The 20,961-nt window shown below is 45.7% G+C and overlaps 1 protein-coding gene across 1 annotated transcript in view; it reads left to right on the top strand.

The window, feature by feature from the left end:
• Window positions 1-20,961, top strand: part of LOC144824117 (aminopeptidase N-like) — a 532,705-nt gene that overhangs the window by 314,672 nt on the left and 197,072 nt on the right. The window contains exon 12 of the mRNA XM_078683229.1: window positions 19,045-19,184. Coding sequence (XP_078539355.1) covers window positions 19,045-19,184 — 140 coding nt within the window. The remainder of the gene's footprint in view (window positions 1-19,044; window positions 19,185-20,961) is intronic.

Genomic DNA, 20,961 nt, shown 5'->3' with positions numbered 1-20,961 from the left:
CCCTCAGCACCTGTTGTGTCACCCAATGCAGGCCCCTGCGGACCAAAATCGCCACCCCTCTTGCATAACTCGAGTACGGGGCATGCACCACTTCTCCCCAGCGCGCGCGTTTTAGTTGTGGGGCATCCCTGGAATCTAGATGTGTTTCCTGCAGCATGCAAATATCAATATGTTTCCTCAGCAAATAGGCATGCACCATTCTCGCCTTCCGCCTGTCATTCATACCACGGACATTCCAGGACAAGCATGTGATGGACTTCAACTCGGGGCGGCCCGTCGAGCTATCGGGCACTGCAGTCTCTGAGCTAGCTACAGGGGCCATCACGATTTCAACGCATCAATGGGCAAGCGGACAGTGAAGGAGCGAGAGACAGGGAGTATACAGCTTTGAAGCCCCAACCTCATGGGCCGTTGTGTAGACGGCCTCGACAGCAGCCATACCCAGTACTTCACATAATTGTAAACGACCACAGGAAAGGAGATGTTTAGTGACGTATTCACCACAGATTTCTCACAGCGTAATGGAACCAACACAGCAAAACAAACCCTCAACCCACCCTCCCCACCCGCTCCAACCCCCCAATTAGGTCGTGCATTCACCCCTCCCCGTAACAGCCCAACAGAACCAAAGAACATCAGCATAGTATGCTCAAAACAAGAAGTGGGAGACATCCCTTGGGGTGCGCAGGTTTATGCCTTCTAACCCTGTACTCTTGACAGGGCGATCGAGCGCATCCCGACTCTGTACACTACAGGGCCCACCGAGCCCCGGACCATGTAAAGCATCAATGATTTAAAAAGCACTGTCTGGAGCACGCAGTATTGAACACAGTACATTCACAGTTAAGCAGTGAGTGCCCTAACCGGTTGCGTACCATGCCACATCCTCCCCCCTAACATACAAGCCCCAGTGGCAGCGCACCCAACAATACAGGACATTATTCAATATCACTTAGCTGGTCAGTGTCCCTGTGGTTGTCGGCCTCCGAACGTCCCTTCAGGTCTCTAGCGAGCTGGTTGGCATATTTTAATGCCGCTTTTGCGTCCGTGAAAAATGTGGGTTTACCCGGACCTTGCACCCTCAGTTTGGCCGGGTAAATCAGAGAGTATTTCGTGCCTGTTTGCTGGAAAGCTTTCTTAGCGGGCAAAAATTCTCGACGCGCATTTTGCACCTGAAGAGTGAAATCCGGATACATGGCAATGTGATTTCCCTTGTACTGCAAATCCGCAACATTGCGCGCCAGCCTGAGGATTGGGTCTCTGTCTCTATAGTTCAGCACACGTGCAAGAATCGTTCTAGGCGCAGCTCCAGGCTTGGGCACCGGGCCTAGTGAGCGGTGTGCCCTCTCCACCAGAAACATGGGGGAGAGATGCTCCCCAAACAGGTCTTTCATCATTTGCTCCACATATTGTTCCATATTCGCAATGTCCGTCGTTTCTGCAACGCCTGTGACGCGCACGTTGTTCCTTCTGGACCTCGCTTCCAAATCCTCATTCTTCATTTGGATCAGGGAGAGTATTTTGTCCATACCACGTAATTTCTTATCCAGGTCTGACTGACATTCCTCCGTGTCCGTCACGCGCATCTCCAGCACCCCGATGACACCATCTTGTTTGTCCATTCTCCTGGACATTCCGTCCATCCGTGCAGCCAGTGCGTCCATTTTGTCATCTATGCCTTTCAGGCTCGTTTTCAAGTCCTGAAACATTGCCTTGACGTCGTCTGCCGGCATCGCTGGTTGGGCCGACCCCGAAGGCTCCTGATCTAGTGGTTCCTGGCCCTGTGTTTTCTTCGTCGATCTATCGAACATTATCTTGGGCTGCCGGGTGTCTGGTTTGCCCATGGCTGTGACGGGCCAGGAGTCCGCGGGGAGCTCTCCGCCACTCGGCGCCTAATGTATGGACGGCAGCGTCCTCGCGTTAGCCCAGCGCAGCAAGCGCCAAAAATACTCAGCAGGGTGACTCTGTGCCACAGTCAGCGGATGTAATCGGCTAGTTGGGGCAGAAGTGCGGAAAGTCTTTCAGCCGCAAGGCCCCACAGCGCAGACGTCTATACAGTGCAGCAAGGACCCCCCAGCAGGGAGTGATGAACTGTCGGCGCCCACTGCCAGAGGCGCGGTCCACCCGCAGGGACAAAATGGCGGCGTGCACACCTCCGCTCCCAATCAGTGCCCCACCAGGTAGTTCACACGGAGAAGGGGGCCGAAGGTGCCTCAGTCAGCAGATTCCCGGTCCGCGCAGCGGGGCCACGCACACCCGGCAGACCACCAGCTCCTTACCTCCGCCAGAGCGTCTCCGCCCCGCCTTGCGTCCCGGGCTCACGGGCCGCGCCGCACTCGGTGTCAGGCGGCTTCTCTTCGCCAGTCAGGCGCCTGCACGCCAGCGGTCAGCCCACCGGTGCTAGCGGCTGTCTCCGCCTGCAGTCGCCGATGCCAGGCGGCCAGGAGCAGTGGGCGCATTCAGGGTCCCAGTCTTCGGCCACAGCTGCACAGTCAGCAAGCGCTACGCCGGGTCGCCTACCACTTCCGGTCGGCCAGTCTCTGCGCAAGTCCCCGGCCTCGCATGATGCCGCAGGCCTCTCAGCGCCAGCAGATCAGGGGGGCGATGTACAGCGATACGTTGGGCGCAGCTCAAGCAGGCACTGCCAGATGTAGCGGAGTGTTCCGCGCCTGTCCGGGACCTCAGACCCGAGCCCCAGAGTCGGAGGAGAACGGATAAATGGCGGATTAATTCACCCGATCGGCGGAGCTGCGCTTTCAGGCAGCCATTCCGCTCGGCAGTCAAGCCACGCCCCCAAAAATTAGCATTTGTGATTTTGCATAAATCTACTTGTGACTCACCTATCAGTAGATGAACGAACGCTGTCCAGATCACAGACTTTGCTGCTCATGGAGGGATCACTAAGAGGACAGCACTGAAACATTAAGGGGCATATTTGACAAACCTTCACAAGGCGCAGCACAACACAGCAAGCCACCTTGCAACAATGTGCTGTGGGAAGAAAGCAGGAATGCGTCGTATTTAACATTTAACATTATACTACTCATTTCTGCTTCCTGTCTTTGCTGGCTGGCACCTTCTTGCACAAAAAACAATCCTCAGAGGCATTTTCCTCTTTCTAAGTGTGCTGCAGAATATGCCACACTTAGAAAGAGAACACAATGAGGAGAAATAAAGATATTTCTCCTCATATCACCTCTGGTGGTGAGGCGTTTAATTTAAATCCATTCCCAAGTCTACCACTTTTGGTTAATCTTGGTATTCATCAGAATACATGGGTGGATGCCGCTCTACCCATGTAGTGCCCTCAACACGAAGTGTAATCCAAGGTAGCGACTTACACTGCCTTGCGTTACACTAGATTTACCAAGACACACAGGATGGACTTGCGTGGCTTGATGAATCTCATTGTAGATTTTGCGCCACCCTGCATCACCCTGCATGTCACAGGATGATGCAAAACGTAAATATCCCCCTAGATTACTTCACTGTTTGTGTCTAATGTTATCCAGAGATATTGTGAAAGAAAAAAATATATTACAATGACTTATTCATGTTTTTGCTTTTAATTATTGATCCACCATCTGAAAGCATATAAGATACACATTTCAGGGAATAATTGTCAAGGGGCAATATCGTTTACAAATATATCTATACTGTAGTACAAAATCATGATAACAGCCCAAACATTGCAGCTGTATTTGAAGTACGTATTGTCCACAGACGCTACAACGGCGATAATGGGCTTGATAATATGCCCTTGAGAATTCCAATAGAAGCCTATGGGGCATATATTAGCAAGGGCATTATCGCCACTTTAGCGGGACTTTTTCCCGCTAAAGCTGCGATAATTTTATCGCCCTATTGGCAAGCTGTCGCTAACAACAGTTAGCAACAGCTTGTAGGCGATAGCGACCAGTTTGGGGCCTGCTTTGCATGTCACCGATATTTATCGCTAATGACATGCAAAGTGGGCATACCCAACCTGTTAGTGACTGAAAGCAGTCGCTAACACAGCTATCGCCTATTAGCGAGGCAGGTGAAGCGATAGAAAAATTTGCGCTAAGAGCGAATATCGCTAAAACCTAACGCCTGCTCAGACTACTTCTTAACATGTATTTCCAATGGGAGGTGGTTATTCAGGTTAAGACCTTATTGGCGTTAATGCCTGAATATCGCTGGATTTGCAGCGATATTAACACATTGAGCCGCTATCGCCGGATATTTTATCGCTTTGAGATAAACGTGCCAATAGCACGTTATCTCAGCGATAATACCCAGCGATGCGCGGCAATGAAAAAAATGCGCTAAGCTCATTTAGCGATAAATATCGCTATTTGTTGCTAATATGCCCCCATGTTCATACCAGAACATGGGCTTCTATTGGAATTCTCAAGGGCATATTATCAAGTCCATTATCGCCGCTTTAGCGGCAGTTTCCTGCTGCAAAAGCGGAGATAATTTTAACGCCGTTCCTTGATAATATGCCCCCATATAACTAAGCATGAGATTATTGAAGTCTACTTGAATAGTGTAAATTAGGCTTCAAGGAAGCAACCTGTAATGGTAATCGTCATGCTGCCCCTTCCTCTGCGAGTGCTGCCTGCAGGCAGTACTCGCAGTGAAACAAACGCTCAGAGGAAATCTGGTTAAAATTACTTCATGCCAGTAAGAGCTCCAGATCAAGGGGTTTTTGGTACCTCGTGAAAATTAAATGAATGCCCAAAAAGGCTGGGTTATTGCCAAGATTTCAGAAAAAGAATGGGCATCCTTTTTAATCATCCACTTTGAAGTAACAGAGAAGGAAGTTAGACTTGAAATCAACATGGCAAGAACGGGTCTCGCAATTCGGACGGGTTTCCCATGTCAAGTATGGCCTCTCCCAAACACGACTGTCGTCAAGGAAGAAGACATATATATGGAAAGAAGTGCCAGACAATATTTATAACAGAAGCTCTCCTCCAACAATGGGTCCCACAGCATCATGACAATCATGACCAGGCTGCCTTCGCAACTCGAATAGTGCGCGTCATAACAAACTGACGTTCCGACGGCACTATATAAACAATACATTTTGGGGCAGATTTACAAGCCCAATGCGCCACTTTTGCATCACTTTTCCCATGTTAAAAGTGACGCAAAAGTGGTGCAAGGGCCTTGTAAATCTGCCCCTTTGTTCTGGGCAGAACAGTTGTGAACATTGTTTGACTACTGTCAGACTATCTCACTGATACTGCACTCACTAAAACATCCGATCTATAATCGAGGTATAAAATCAGATCCAAAAAACGACAGGTTTTGGGCCCAAGGATGCCTCCTTTAACAATAGTCATGAGGGATACAATTCTTCCCTCGTTAACCTAAGGCCGAGAAGTTATGCGAGGAAAAGACTCCAACTTGTTGAACCCATTGTAAAAACATGTAAACAAGTAGTCCGATTACTGAAATCTTCATCCCCTGCCCAGGTCAGACTTGAATGTGGCCTTTCAGACCAGCAGGTGGCAGGGGCCGGTGCTTACTTCAATTTGTGCAACAAGCCATGAAGGGCTAGGCCTGGCAGCTTAGAGGCATTCGTTTGGCTTGAAATTAGCCTCCTGGAAGCAAAAGATCTTTGGGAAAGTAATCGAACCAGACAACGTTTCAAAATGTGTATAAGGAGGAGCACCCATCTCTGGTCATTTCACTCAGATAGGGCACAACATGCCAAACGCCTGGTCAATCATTATCGGGTACCAGCCAGCCACCACAGCATCTTATTTGCTCCAATTTTATGCCCTTTTTTGGAAAACAAGATTTATGTCCCTCAGGCTAGGAAAGTCGCCCTTCCTAAACCATATAGCCAGTGGACATTGCCCTAGTGAGAGCATAACCTGCAGGGGCTGTGGGACCAGCAAGGAATCGCGCAAACTTATAGTAGGTTTTTGTCCAGCATTGCTTAAAGAACGCAGGGCCAGCTTACGAAGAGAATGGAACACACTGAGTGTGCGTACCTGCTGGCAGGCCATCATTGCCTCTTTGAACCCAGACAACATGGTGCTGAATATCTTGTATACAAGGTTTGTCACCATAGCAACCAATCAATTCAACCGGCATGGGGTTCATAATGCTGTCCCCTGTAATCCCAGTCTAGGATATTTTTTTCCTTGCATTCTTTAGAGCTGACTGCCTGTAAAAACTTTGCTTCCTAGTACTTGCACTTTATTGAGATCCGATCCTATGCTGCTTGTAACTAAAGACACCCTGCCGTTTTCAACTATAAACAAGCATTTACAATGCAATGGTCCCGGCATTATTAAAGGAAGAGCTATTGGCATTGCTCATGACTTTTTTTTAAATTATAAATAAATGGCATTGTCATTTACATTGCCAATAGCTTAATCGTTAAATAAATGGCATTGTCATTTACAATGCCAATAGCTTAATCGCTCGCAAATGCATGACCTATTGCATTTACACCCACACTGAGCCACACACACAAATCCACCCTCACACACAGAGCCACCCACACCGAGCCACCCACACAGAGTCATTCACATAGAGCCACCTACACACCCGGGGTAAGGAAGACATAGCACATCTCCATTGAACACAAACACACACCAGTGGGCAAGGAAGTGCCCATCACCCTCCTATACAGCTACATATACACACATACTAGGAGAAATGCAAGACACAAAGACCTCCCTCCAATACAAGCACATAACACACCTGGGATAAGGAAGACATAGCACATCTCCACTGAACACAAACACACAGTGGGAAAGGAAGCACCCATCACCCTCTTAGACAGCTACATATACACACATACTAGGAGAAATGCAAGACACAAATACCTTCCTCCAATACAAGCACATTACACACCTGGGGTAAGGAAGACATAGCACATCTCCACTGTACACAAACACACACCAGTGGGCAGGGAAGCTCACAGCACCCTCTTATACAGCCACATATACACACATACTAGGAGAAATGCAAGACACAAACACCTCCCTCCAATACTAGCACATTAGACACCTGGGGTAAGGAAGACATACATTGGCCATTCCCCCTTTGAGAGAACCCGCAGTTTTTTCATCATACTTAAAGCCCTGGATTCTTCATAAAAAGCAAACCCTCTACAGCGGATTGTAATACGGTTCGAGCGGAAGACGCCTGTCAAACCCATAGATACTTCATTCTCTGAACATTCAGTGAAAACACCAACATATACATGCAGGAAAATGAAACCCTAGCAGAGCTGATTGATAAATGATGTATGGCTTGCACCAAAATGCAACCATCTTGGCCCTTAAACTCGAGGAGCGGCAAAAGTCCCTCTCCCTCGACCCCCACAACGCACAGTAAAGCGGTAAATAAAAACGCCAATTTCTGCGCTTTTGCATCCTGCATCCTGCAAAAAAACTGGAATGTACATCTCTTCAAGACAAATCCATATCGAGGTTGATTCAGTCAGATAACAACAAATCCAGTCACCAGCAGAACTTCAGATGTGGATCTTAGGGCAAAGCCTGCGGTTTTGGGTCCTAAATTTACTATTTTGGACCTTCTGGTCAGAGCAGGCTGCCCTGGCTACATCATCTTGCCTAATACCAAGTGTCCATCAATCCCCAATGTAAAGCCTCCTGCAAACAAGTTTTCAGCTACCTCTTTGGACCGACTTTATACCCTCCAATGTTTGGCTCATCTCTATGGCCTGGCTGTGTTGGAGCCAATCAAAGATGATACAAGTTCTGGGATTCAACCATACCAGCTCTAGCGCATAGATGTGCCAGCTCATTGGGCAAGCCATGCCAGAACAATGGGAACGCCATGGCCCCCAAAGGGACAACCTACAGGGAAGACATTTATGTATATGTTGGAAGGTGTAAAGACACATCCATGCCTCCACTTTGAGAACTCCACCTCCTGACCTTGCAGTCTATAGGGATTTGTAGCTCAGGCTTCCGATGTCATGCAGTCCGCATCATGATGACAATTCTTGGGGCTGGTCATGCGATTTCCATGGTCAAGCATACAGTCTCTAAATAATAGATAATGATGTCTCAGGTGCTAAGTGTGCCATGTCTCTGAGGTGTGCAAAAGATGGCTGGGTTTAAACTGGAATGGCATGGGAGCAAAACAACGATGGATTTAGGTCAGATCTCTGTGCTGGGTGAATGTTTGACATTCTGTCCATCAATTGTTGGGCAGTGGCACCAAGGTGGACAGACCATACCACTTTCACATGCCATCTTTGCAGCCTCCATGATCTGTCCGCACAGTATTCAGGGGTCAACTTTGTGACTTCCAAAGGCTACCTGTACAATTTGGACGGGGAACCTGTGCAACCTACATTAGTGTCTATGCAGCCTTCAGGGACTGACCGCACAACCTATAAAACGCCTTCAACTGCAAAAACAAACAAAAGCAGTTCCATTGGTGAGCAAGTGAGTGAGTAGAAATTACTTGGTCAGCACTACTATTCCCATAGAATATAAAAATAGAGGACCCTAACAAGCCCCTGTGGAGCGGGCGGAAGGCAAGCAAAGTCAATTAACACATGTGCGATATATGGGAGACCCTGGGTCCCTCTTCACATCCGCAGTGGGGAAGCTGGGGGGTGTTGGGAAGGGCATCATTTTGCGACATGCCACTAACAAGTTAGTAAACCGCCTCTTGCACTGAATAACATGAGTGCCAAACGATACCCGGGGGACAAACCCGGCCATACTTTGCAATACTTAGCCCAAGTGCAGAAGCAAAAACTAATGCTGCTGTCTGACTTATTGATTTAAAAAGCAGTCCTCAGACCCGCTTACTTCTGCTAACCAATCCATTTAGCACGAGTCCCTCTGTCCTCACTATTTTTATCTGGACTCTCGGCAGCCATGCCACCTCTCGTGCAGTCTTTCTAGAGCTGCTTGCGCGCACAGAGGAGACAACATCCATTCCACAGATACATTCCTTTTCCGGGGTCACTTCCCATCCTTATTGTCATGGGCAGCGCGTTCACCGAGCCCTGCAAAGCCAAGGGTATCTTAGGATCCCACCCCACTACCGCATCCACTCTTGAAATGGACATGTATGTTATATGTATGTGCTGTGACCACCGTGAGCATTTAATGTGCCCATTCCTCCGGAGTCGTGACTCTAAACAAAATTAGGAATGCACGCACCACATCATACCCTACTTCCTGCCTAGCTCCGCCAACCAGAGCCCACCCATGGCATCCATCAGCGCTGCCCAACAGCCCTGCCACCTGCTGATGTTAAAGATAGAGACAGATACTAGACGCTGTCCTGGCAGATACAAGGTTACATCAGATAGTAAAAACATCAACGCCGTATACAGAGAGGAAACAGAGGGCACTAAACTGCATGTTAAGTTGCTGCCACACTGGCTACACAGGGTCGCGCGCTATACTGAGCGTGAGAGATCACAAACAGCAGCTGTGTTGACATGAACCTTGTGACCTCCGGCAGATTTCGCTGTGCTGACCTCAAGGATTTGTCCTCCGCCTGTTGGTCGCTGTCTTCCTCCTCCGGCTCTTCCTGCCCTGCGCCTCCATGGACAGCAGACCACGTCCACTTGGCCCACTGCACTGGCGACAGGATTTGCCACGGGCTGAACGCCATGTTTCCGAGCGAGAAAACCCCCCGAAACCGTCCCTTCTCCCCTAGCACCACAGTGACTGGCACAATCAGCGCCTCTCCCTCACAGCACCATCTCCACATCCCTCATTTTCCAAAAGCGACACACATGGGGCTGTCACATTCAGCACCTTCCGTCCCATATGCACGCCCGCACAGGCAATCTTAGCAGTCACTCAGCATCCCTTCCTCACTCCCTGGGCACCTCGCGCTCAGACTGCCCGAGGGTGCGCCCTTTTCTCACGCCATGGGAACATCCTACCAGACTGCCAGAATCAGCAGGCTGGAAGATAGCTGGAGGCAGCTGCGAGGGGAGACACCCCCTTCTCAGACTGTACTACTCTGGAGGGGCTGGGGAGGTGTTCCTGAAAGTCTGCGCGGCTTCTCGTGCTGAAAGTCCCTCTATCTCTCCACAGAAGCCCAGGCTGTGCTCTAGTCCTGGATAGGAGTGATGCGACTTCAAGCAGAGAAAGTTACAAAGAAGAAAAACGGCACAAAAAAAATGGCGGCCGCAAACATCCGAAAATTTCGGATTCGGGGGCGTGTTTTGGTGTTCTGAGTGACGGATAACGTCACAGTGGAAAGAACGCAAAAAAACACGCCCCCGAATCCGAAAGAGACGGGGCTTTATTGGAGTGACTCCCTTCTCCTCCAATGGCTGCCCTCCGTTTAGGAAGCCAGCCAATGGAGGAGAATGGAGGCGAGAGGCGGGTTCCAAGCCCCCTATCTCCAAAACATTAAATCTTCGGGACTCCGCCCTCACTGTTTCGCAGTGAGTGCGACGGTCCCTCGACCTAAAAAGGGGGTGTAAAATGCAGTTTTTAGCAATCTAGGCCCAAGACACTTTTATTTGTGTTTGAGACGATTATCTGTAAAAGATCAGTTGTTATACAGCATTTGAACTTAACTGAAACTTCATACTGCTACAATTAAAGCTCACCCTGCTAGTCTCAGCCACAATTGAATGGTGTAATAGATCAGGCCAATAGTATTTGCACTTTATTATAAATGTATGCAGATCTTTTCCCAGTTAGCTGTTTTTATAGTAAAACAACATAAAAATCAGCAGTTTTGTACTATTTGCACCGGGATGTACGATGTTACACGCATGCTTTTACCACGCATGCTGTTACAACGCAGGTTTTACTACGCATACCATCACAACGCATTACACTTAGGGGTGCTGGATAGTGAATAGTTTAATTTACTATTCCAACTCCAGTCCCCGTGGACACTAGGGAAGGTCTTGGATAGTAAATGAAACTTATTCCTTATCCTAGAGCGCCCCCCAGTGTAATGCGTTGTAATGGTTTTCGTTGTAAAACTTGCGTTGTAACAGCACTGCTTGGTAAAAGTTGCGTTGTAAAGGATGTTTCCCTTTGCACCTTAATGAACTCACATGCTGCTACAATTCACAATCTTTCTGCTGTTTTTATCTATAACTGAATTCTGTGGTAAATCAGGCCACACCATAGTATGTGCACCTTACTGAAATCACATTAATATTTACGCCCTCCATGCTGCTTTATTTCTTATTATAATTGAATAACATGACAGACTAGGTTGCCACTATCTTGCATATATATATATATTCAACAATTCCTTGTGCTTTCAAGCACAATTTTAGTTTTCTCCTTATAACATCAACCAAAAATGTAGTAGTTTCAAGATTTTTGCATTATACCTGTGTTATCGTAACAATGAATAATTTGTTGCTCCTTTTTAATAGACGCTCAAACAATATTGATTAAGAATAACTACACATTAACTGCTTTAACGCATTTGCACTGTACAGAAAACATGTGCTGCTATTTTTACACAATCGAACATGTTTACATTTTATCGCTTGCCACGTGTAAGAATTTGTCTATTTTTTTGTCTTCGTTGCTCAAATATTGTAAAGGTTTGTGAAACAACCATAAACAATAAGGTATTTATGTCATGGCCTGTGATGGCAATCCTTTACTGTACCTTTGGATCAACAGGAATCAGATGTGGTCCCCTGGTGGTAAAAGGGGAGACACCTTACGGTATGGATAATAAGGACTCGAGATACAGTAAGTTACTGGGTCCTGGGATGCTCATTATTTGCCCTCACTCTGAAATCCTGGGAGGCCAAGTGAAGCAAGAGATTGTTTTTGTCATAAGCCCCCTTGCACGTTAGCCATCAAACTGTGCTAGTGTGGAGAGGCCTACTTGAACCTAGCCCTTCTATTTGAACATTAATGTTGTATGCAATAGAGCACGAGATAGGGGGCCTCACTGTAGTGGTGAGCTGTGTAAGGTTTAGAATGTATCAGAGCTGTGTAAGTGAATGTTTATATGCATGGTGTATCCCGTGTACATGTGAAAAACAAGAGACTTTGTTTTAACATCTGTGTGTGTGTTCAGCATTCTATTGGAATGCCACATTCGGGTTCTAGAATTTGTTGTGAGCTTTTGAAAGCATTGTTTGAAATGATAACTGTTAGTGGATTACATGCAGTCTCTGCACATACAAGGTGTCCTGTTTTGCTGCAATGTCTTGTAACAAACCAACAAGTTAATCTGGCTTCTGTGATTCAACTCAAACGCATTGACCTCTTTTTCGATAACTAGCTTTGTTTCAGGGATGGGTCACCCAGAAGCTCTGCTGGATGTTACTTCTTGATTCTGGTACTAGAATAACCATGATCATATTTTTGTATGCATTGGCAAGATAGCAGGGTTAAGATATGGCATCAAAATAAAGGATGGTGCCACACTAGTTAAGCCTAAGAGATATCATTTAGTTTCCCAGATGACCTCAGACAACAACTAGAACTGTTCTGCAATCGTGGTATCATTGAGCTTATTGGTGATCATGAGTAAACACAATGGGGACCTTCACTTGTGTGTGGATTTGTGCAGTGTTAAGAAGGAGTAATGGGTGGACTCGCATCCCTTCCCCAAATGCTCAGAGAGGCATATTTCTTCAGCAGGTTGAACTTAGCCTCTTCTTTCCATCAGGTAGAACTTGATCTGGAACGTTTGACCTTACACTGCTTTTGTTTTGCCATTTGGCTCATACCAGCCTTACTACATTCTGATTCGGTTGGCTTCAGCAGCCACAGTGTTTCCTTTCAGAGGCTCACTGATAAGATGTTTTGAGAATAAAGAAGGTGTCATTGTGTTTCAAAATGATGTGTAGATCTTTGCCCAGACTCAGGATGAACCTCTTAGGATGTTAGAGTGAATGCCAGGTGTTTGCCAGATTAACATTTAGTGCTCAAGAAGGAGAAATGTTAGATTGTGAAGCAACAGAGTACTTGGCTTGTGTATTCTCACAGGATGGGATGGGAAACCATTCAACCGCCAAGCAGAGCTGAAGAACTACTAGCCCATCTCAGTACTCACCTTTCCAGAAAAAGTTATCAAGAAGGCAATCAACTAGCAACTCTACAAACACCATAAACATAACAACCTCCTGGACCCCTCTCAATCCAGATTTGAGCCAGCCACAGCACAGAAACAGCCCTGAATGCAGCCACTGACGACTTCAAGGTCCTCCTTGACCTCATGAAATGGCAGCCCTCATCCTCTTGAACCTGACAGCCATCTTCGACACCATTTACTATCACGCCCTGATCAACAGACTCCACCACATTGGACACCCTCAAATTGATCGCCTCATACCTCCCCGGAAGAACCCAGAGAATCTGTCTCCAACCATTCACCTCTGAACCCAAGAAAATTGTCTCTGGTGTCCCACAAGGATCGCCACTCAGCCCCATCCTCAACACGTACATGACCCCCCTGCCCAACACCGTCAGATCTCACGGACCGAACATCATATCCTACAATAATGACACCCAGCTCATCCTCTCACTGTCATAAGACCCCTCCAGCACCACAGCCATCTTCCACAGATATATGCTGATTGTCACCGACTGGATGAAGAACAACTGTCTCAAGCTCAATTTGTACAAGACAGAAGTTCTCGTCTTTGGGGAAAATACCTTGCCATGGAATGACGCTTGGTGGTTTGTTAAACTCAGTTCATGCCCCACATCCACAGACAATACCTGCAACCTCAACTTCATCTTGGGCAGCGAGCTAGCTGTGAAGAAACCTTCATACAAACCCTACTCATGGGCAGCAAGATCTTCCGGTGGCTACCAATCAACACGAAAAGGACCGTCATGCAAGCCTTCATCACCAGCAGACTAGACCATGGGGACACACTCTATGTAGGAATCACTGCATACCTCCTGAAGGACTACAGAAAACACAAAAATCAGTGGCAAGTCTCATCCTCAACCTGCCCGGATGAAACAACATCATACCATACCTAAAGAAGCTACACTGGCTCCCGATTCAGAAGAGAGGCCAGTTCAAGATGTTGACCCATGCATACAAAGCTCTGCACAATGAAGGTTCAGCATATGTCAACAAACGCATGACCTTCCACCAACTGACCAAATGCCTACGATCCATTTCCCTCTTCCTCACAGACACCCCTATATCTGCTGGGGCAACAGAAGAGGATGCTTCTTCTCACACCTGGCAGCCAAAGCCTTCCATTAAACCTTAGGACGGCCACATTGCTCTGGGAATTCAGGAAAGGACTAAAGACCTGACTGTTCAAATGAACAAAGCACATTGAAGCAACTAGCAGCTCCAGCGCCTTGAGACCCTTACAGGTTATTTGCCACACTTCATAAATGATTGATTATTTGATTGATTGAATGATTGAGGCCTTCAAGAATACACACCCTGTTTTAGGAAAAGCTTTTCTTAGGTTGTGCACATTTTACTTCTGGTTTGTACCCGAGCATGCCTCATGTTTGCTGCTTTACTAACATATTGCAGAGAGATGTTCAGTTTAAGAGGGATGCACAGTGTGAGGAGGCCTTTTAAAAAGTTAAGGAAGGGCAGACTGGTGCGTCAGCCCACAGACCCTATGATCCTTCTCTGCTTTATATGGTCACCGTAGATGCCAGCAATGCTGGACTAAGTGGTGCACTTACACAGAATACTGCTGATGAAGAGTGTATCTTTGGGTTTGCCTTAGTCAAGAAATTGAAGGTTTCCTAAAGTCTGTGGGTGTGAAACATCTTAAGAGTTATTTTTACCAACTGCAATCCAGTAGTTGTTTAGAAGATGACACGTGGAGGGAGAATGTATACAATGAGCATTAGAGAATACGTGTGATATGATCAGTGCAGTTAGGACAATGCTGTGGTTCTATCACAGTACGCTGCATTCAGTTACAGTACTTCCTTCTTTTCAACTACATAGGGGGAGAAAACAAATGCCAAAACTACGTCCAGTCTGGATGTAGCAGTGGTAGGTGTTAGTGGTGAGTGCCCCGTTGAGGACATTACTGTGGGATTCAAGGTGGAAGTCACACAATATAAACTGAAGAGATTGAGGTTGTTGTGTGCCATAAAAATGGACATATGTTTAAGGGGACTTGTAGTATTTGTGAGCCGTTGGTGGTGGATAAGGTTTGTGATATTTTGGTGAGAGTGAATGGGAGACATTAGTGGACTTGTTCCAAGCTTGTAAAGGTCTAGGATTTGCTTCCTGACTCCAAGACAGAAACTGCTTCTGGGATGGATGTGGTGAGAATTATGGCAGGGAGGTAAAGTCTCGATCTTCGCTGGCAGAGGTGACAGAAGCAAGTGCACTATGCAGGAGAGGATGCATGTCTACACCATGTACGCTTTAGGTAGCTGATAATTTTTATCTCTCGTGTGACTGAGTTGTTGGTTTACAGGTTTTGTGTTGTTTTGTTAAGGAATTCTGTAGTGTGCAATTGGTTTGTGTAGGAAAGTCATTCTTATTGCCCGGATCAACTGCATTTTTTGACTGATGCTGGTGGTTACTGACTCTGAAAGTGCCCTGGACTCTGCTAACCAGGTCCAGGGCCAGTGCACTATTCTCTAAAGTCAAATTGTCATTGGTATATTTTTAATTTGCCAAGACAACTCACCTGTATGTCATTAGTATATGGTGGGGCATGTAGGTGTTGGGAGCCCCCAGTGGACTTAGTGCACTTAAGTATGCACCGCTGTGGTTTCTGGCATCATTTTAAAGCCAGGCCTTCTTTGCAGGCTGGGTTTCAAAAAACTATGTTCACCTTTGACTTTGGAATTGAAAGTACTTCCAAAGTCCAATATTACCTTTTTATTACTTATACTAGCAGCTCGTCCCGACGTTGTCCGGGAGCAATTAGGCTTCAGGGCCCCCGCCCGGCCCGACGTTGTCCGTGGGTCCCCCGGAGCCTTCCTCCATATATTGCAGTATTATACCTCTATGTTTACTTTGTACGCTTTTGTAACCTGTACACGTCACTTTTTCCTCCTGTAATGCAGAATTATACCTCTGTTTACTTTGTACGCTTTTGTAACCTGCACACGTCTCTTTTTCCTCCTGAAATGCACCATTTGGCTCACTTTTGTAATGCACCGTTTGCTTCCTCTTGTATTTTGTTGGCTCACGATTGTCATTTTTGCTTGATTTAATGTAACGTTTGCTTACTTTGTACGCTTTTGTAACCTGCACACGTCACTTTTTCCTCCTGTAATGCACCGTTTGGCTCACTTTTGTAATGCACCGTTTGCTTCCTCTTGTATTTTGTTGGCTCACGATTGTCATTTTTGCTTCATTTAATGTAACATTTGCTTTTGTATTTTGCCGCCGCTCACCGCTCCTAAATAAATAAATAAATAACCTACCTCATCCGCCGCTCACCGCTCCTCCCCGCCTGTCCGCCGCTCCTCACCGCCTGTCCGCCGCTCCTCACCGCCTGTGCACCGCTCCTCACCGCCTGTCCGCCGCTCCTCACCGCCTGTCCACCGCTCCTCACCGCCTGTCGGCCGCTCCTCACCGCTCCTCCCCGCCTGTGCGCCGCTCCTCCCTGCGCTCATGTCCACCGGTCCTCTTCGCGCTCCTGTACGCCGCTCCTCCCCGCGCTCCTAACGTCAGCACGCACGTCGCGGCCGGCGCTTCTTCCAAGGGACTACTTTTTTTGGGGGTAAATGTTTGAAATTACGTATATTTATTAAGTTTATATAGCCTATGTCCATCTGCACACCATGACGATTACAACGATGTATCGTGTGTGTGGATTGGTGCGGTGGTTCCCGAGTTTACCCGCCTCAAAGGTTCAAAGTTCTTCCTTTATAATAGTAATATAGATGTCACCCCTGAGGTCTGCCTTAGGTGCCCCAAGGGTACTGTGCATTGGTATAAAAAGCAGGGACAAAATAAAAGATGTTTATTATACCTTGGTAAAGAAAAACAGCCAACGTCGTTTTTTCCTATTGTAGTACTGCTAACTCCATAGGCTAAAATGAGGAAGGCTTTATTAAACTTTATAAAGTCTATCATTGCTTTGGAGCGAGCTACCACTATCTAAACTAGCAAATTAATTATCACATGAAATACAACAACCTGCCAAGGAGGGATTTAATGTAACTATTATGGGAACGTCGTTTTAGAACTTACGATCCTGAAGTTACCTAACGCAGAACTATAGCAGCCTCTTCTGATTGTCCAGCCTTTGACAGCCTTGTCCAAGCGTCTCCCTGAGTCGTTAGAAGAGGCATGGGGCTAAAAAACTACAGCCATTTGGTTGGTGGAGATTTGCTTCCTGGAGAAGCCAGGGTGAGGAAAGGGTCTGGGGAGTTTCAACTGGATTTTTCCTAGACTGCTGAGGTGCATTGTGGGAAATTGTGTCCTGGGCTCCAAGAGGCAATCCAGACTGCCAAAGACTCAGCGAGGCATCGCGCTGCAATAAACTGCCTTCGTCAAATCAAACTTCGGATCTGATAATCCTGAGGACCCGCCAACGAGAGAAAAGCTCATAGAAAAAGAATAGGTCAGAAGTTAAACTTTTGACCAGTACATTGCACTAGGCCTATCCGACCCACACTTCATCGCGGTCGGCTAAAACTTTGACTTTGTCTAGAGTGACCAGATAGCCGCTTTAGCGTATTTTGGCACTAGAATGCAAATTTTTTGATTTAACCTTTAAAAATTCATATCTCCTATTCCCTACATTGGATGTTTGTTGTTTTGGTGTCATTTTAAAAATAAAACATATTCTCTATTGTTATAAATTGGTGTTGAATTTTTATTGTGTTGTGTCTTTTACGTATTTACAATTTCGGTGATATTAAATGCTTTACACATACCTGTCTACTAATTAAAGCTTGATTGTTCGGTTGCCAAGCTACCAAGGGTTAGGCAAGGATTCATTTATTGAGACTTGACTGGACCACAATGAGTGTGGTGTTACTAGCTGAAGGTTAATACCCCCACCCACCAACTAATAATTCACTTTACTATATTTGTATGTCTTGTCTTTGTATGTGTGTTGTGTAGTTGGTTTGTCTACGGTGAAAAGCGAATGTAATATACCATGAGTCTGTGTTCAAAATTCTCTTGTATTGGAATGCCACATTTAGGTTCTAGAATTTGTTGTGAGATTTGGAATGTATTGTTTGCAATCAATATTGGTGGCCTACCTGAAGGCTACGCCCATGCATGATGGCCCATTTGCTGCATTATCTTCTATTGAACACAAGTTAGTCTGGCTTCAACAGTTCGACTCAAACTGGCCCTTGCTTCCACATCACCACAGACTTTAGGAAACATTCAACTTCTAGACTGACAAACTGGACGCCTTTTCCAACATCATACTCTCAGGGAATCTTTCCCAGGAAGAGAAATTCGATCAGGGAACCTAGTCCTTGAACGTTAATGGTGGTGTATGTGATAGAGACATAATAAGGTCCATACTGCAGTAGCGTGTTGTCTTTTGGTGTAAGAAAAGATTGCATTAGAGCTAGGTAAGTGAGAGTTTCTATAAATGGTTCATCCCTATTACATGTTAAAAAGTTAGACCAAAGTTAAGGAGGGCTCAACATATTTCATTGCCAATTCCACAGGACCCGGCCAGTGTATACCCCTTACTTCACTAGGGCTCCCATGTTTTTGCTGCAAATGCCAATGATAAGAAGTCCAGTACCTAGTAACTTTCTGTGTCTGGGTTTCCGAATATTGATCCTAGGATGTGTCTCCTCTTTTACCACCTTAGGATCTAGAGTAGTCTCTGTTGACCCATGAGTATAATAGTTGATCACCAATTCAAGTTGCCTCAATGAAGCAGATGTATATTACTCAAGTAGGCTTCATTCTTACAGAGAACATTATGTTTACAATTGGTTCAATACCAGCACATGCATTCAATGTTGCTGTTTTTACTTATTGGAATAGGGTTTCCCATTTTTCCCTCTTTGCCCATTGTTTGAGATATTACCAAGATTATTGGCTAACTGTGACAACTTGAGTATTTTTTGTTAGGCTTCTTTGAAAGTTATTTTTCTTCTGTATCTATGCAAATGGGGGGAATAATATAAAAGACTTCTCATTTCATTTTAGCTGTCAACAATGCATTTAAACTGTCCACTGGAAGCTCTGATTGGGTCCTGGCCAACCTCAACGTCACTGTGTATTTCAGAGTTAACTACGACCAAGGGAACTGGGACAGACTTCTTCAGCAGTTAGCTTCAGATCATACAGTAAGTTTTCTGAGATGTACAACTTACTTTGACAATTGGCATACAATTTCCATAAGTAGACTGACCAGACACAAGGCATTGGGTTAATTGGTAAGCAAATAGCAGTATTAAATCAGCCTCATCCTAGGCCTCCGACACAATACATTCAACCATTTGAAAAGGTCCTAAACATGACCACTCATGTAGTTTATAATGCTGAAGGTCCACCTCCAACTGAGCTACATTGATGAGTTTGGGTGGATCACTTTATAACCCAACTTACCCTACCTGTATTCATATCAGTCTATAACCATGGACATATACTCTCTCTTCTTTTTCTAACCATTTCCATCAATTGCTTCTAACATTTATGATAGCTGGGGAAGAAGGAATGAGTAGTTAGATAAGGAGGAGATACAAGATATCAATATGAACATATGAAAAAGGCCTATTGACAAAACAACACAGAAAGGCAAGGATGGAGCTCTCTGCTTCCATCTGCACATATGTTTACAACCTTTCCCTTTTTACCAACATTCCCAGTAATATGATTGGAAAGCTGCCCCAGGTGCAGGTGTTTCTGGGATGGTTATGTGACTTTTCCACTTGCCTGCTATTCCCGTGGTGGAGACGTCCACATAGGGGAAAGAGGATCCCCAGTGCAAACGGACACTTTTGAATTTCTTTTATTCACCTGGTTGGAAATATTATTCTTCATGAAGCACCCCCTTCCCCTACACCCCCACCAGATCAAGGAGTAATCTTTTTCTCTACCAACACTGGAAGAGGAATTATGTCAACACTTAACTGGAGTAATTATATCTAACCATTTAAGAGGGTGTTAAGTGGTCAGAACAGATAGTGGGAATGCCCATAAATCATATGCTTCCAAGTAGCACTCACTTCCCACCCCTTGAGTTGGATTTCCAATTGTGTAGATCTTTGCACTCATGGCAGAGAACTCCCTTCTATGCGAATTCCCAGCAAGCATAAAAAAGATACATCTGGCCATGAACACCCATTTATGACTACGTTTACCTATGTCTGTAGGCCCCTAAATGTTGAGTAGGCAGGTACTTTACACCATCTAGTCAGCTGCATTACAGTTCCTGCTGCCCCTCAATAACCAAGGGAGTGTTCTTCCTCTAACAGCTAAGGAGAAGAGGCCATTCATAACTACAAATACTGCAAAGGTTATGACAGAAAAAGGTTTTGCCAATTTGCAGTGTGCTGTAGAGATTTTATTTATTTAAATTCTTGTTATACACTAAATATTCACTATTATGTTAGCTTGAAAGGCACATGGAAGCAAAACGCTCTCTCTAGAACGTCATATAATTTTTGCAACTGTGTTAGCAATTCGCTCAGTTTGCTCTAATGTTCCAGGCCTTGTTAGAAAATTTTTGCCATCAGCACTCTTCTTGTTGTGCGAAAATAGGGCGATTCTGGTATTCAATTAGAGTTTCATGTTGTGGGTTGGCTTGTGGTCATGGGTTAATTTACTCACATATTTGCTGTCGCCTAAACGTGTAAACTGTGAGTTATCGTGAGATCCCAAATTAGTATAAGGAGGGTAGCAAATTATGAAATCCCACCAAAGTAATATTTTTATGTATTTGCTAAACAATTTGAAGTACAAGGAATCCAACACAAATTTCAAAATCAATTTAGTAAAAATAGGTTGATCTTATCAAAAATGCAACACTATTATGGTAGAAATTAGATAAGGGGAATTAGAGCGATGTGTGGCCGATTAAATTTCATGACAGTCATATATATGCCCAGTGACCCACTATGG

The sequence above is a fragment of the Lissotriton helveticus genome, chromosome 3_1 (assembly GCF_964261635.1).
Source record: "Lissotriton helveticus chromosome 3_1, aLisHel1.1, whole genome shotgun sequence".
Classification (NCBI taxonomy): domain Eukaryota; kingdom Metazoa; phylum Chordata; class Amphibia; order Caudata; family Salamandridae; genus Lissotriton; species Lissotriton helveticus.
This window is presented reverse-complemented; position numbering and strand designations above follow the sequence as displayed.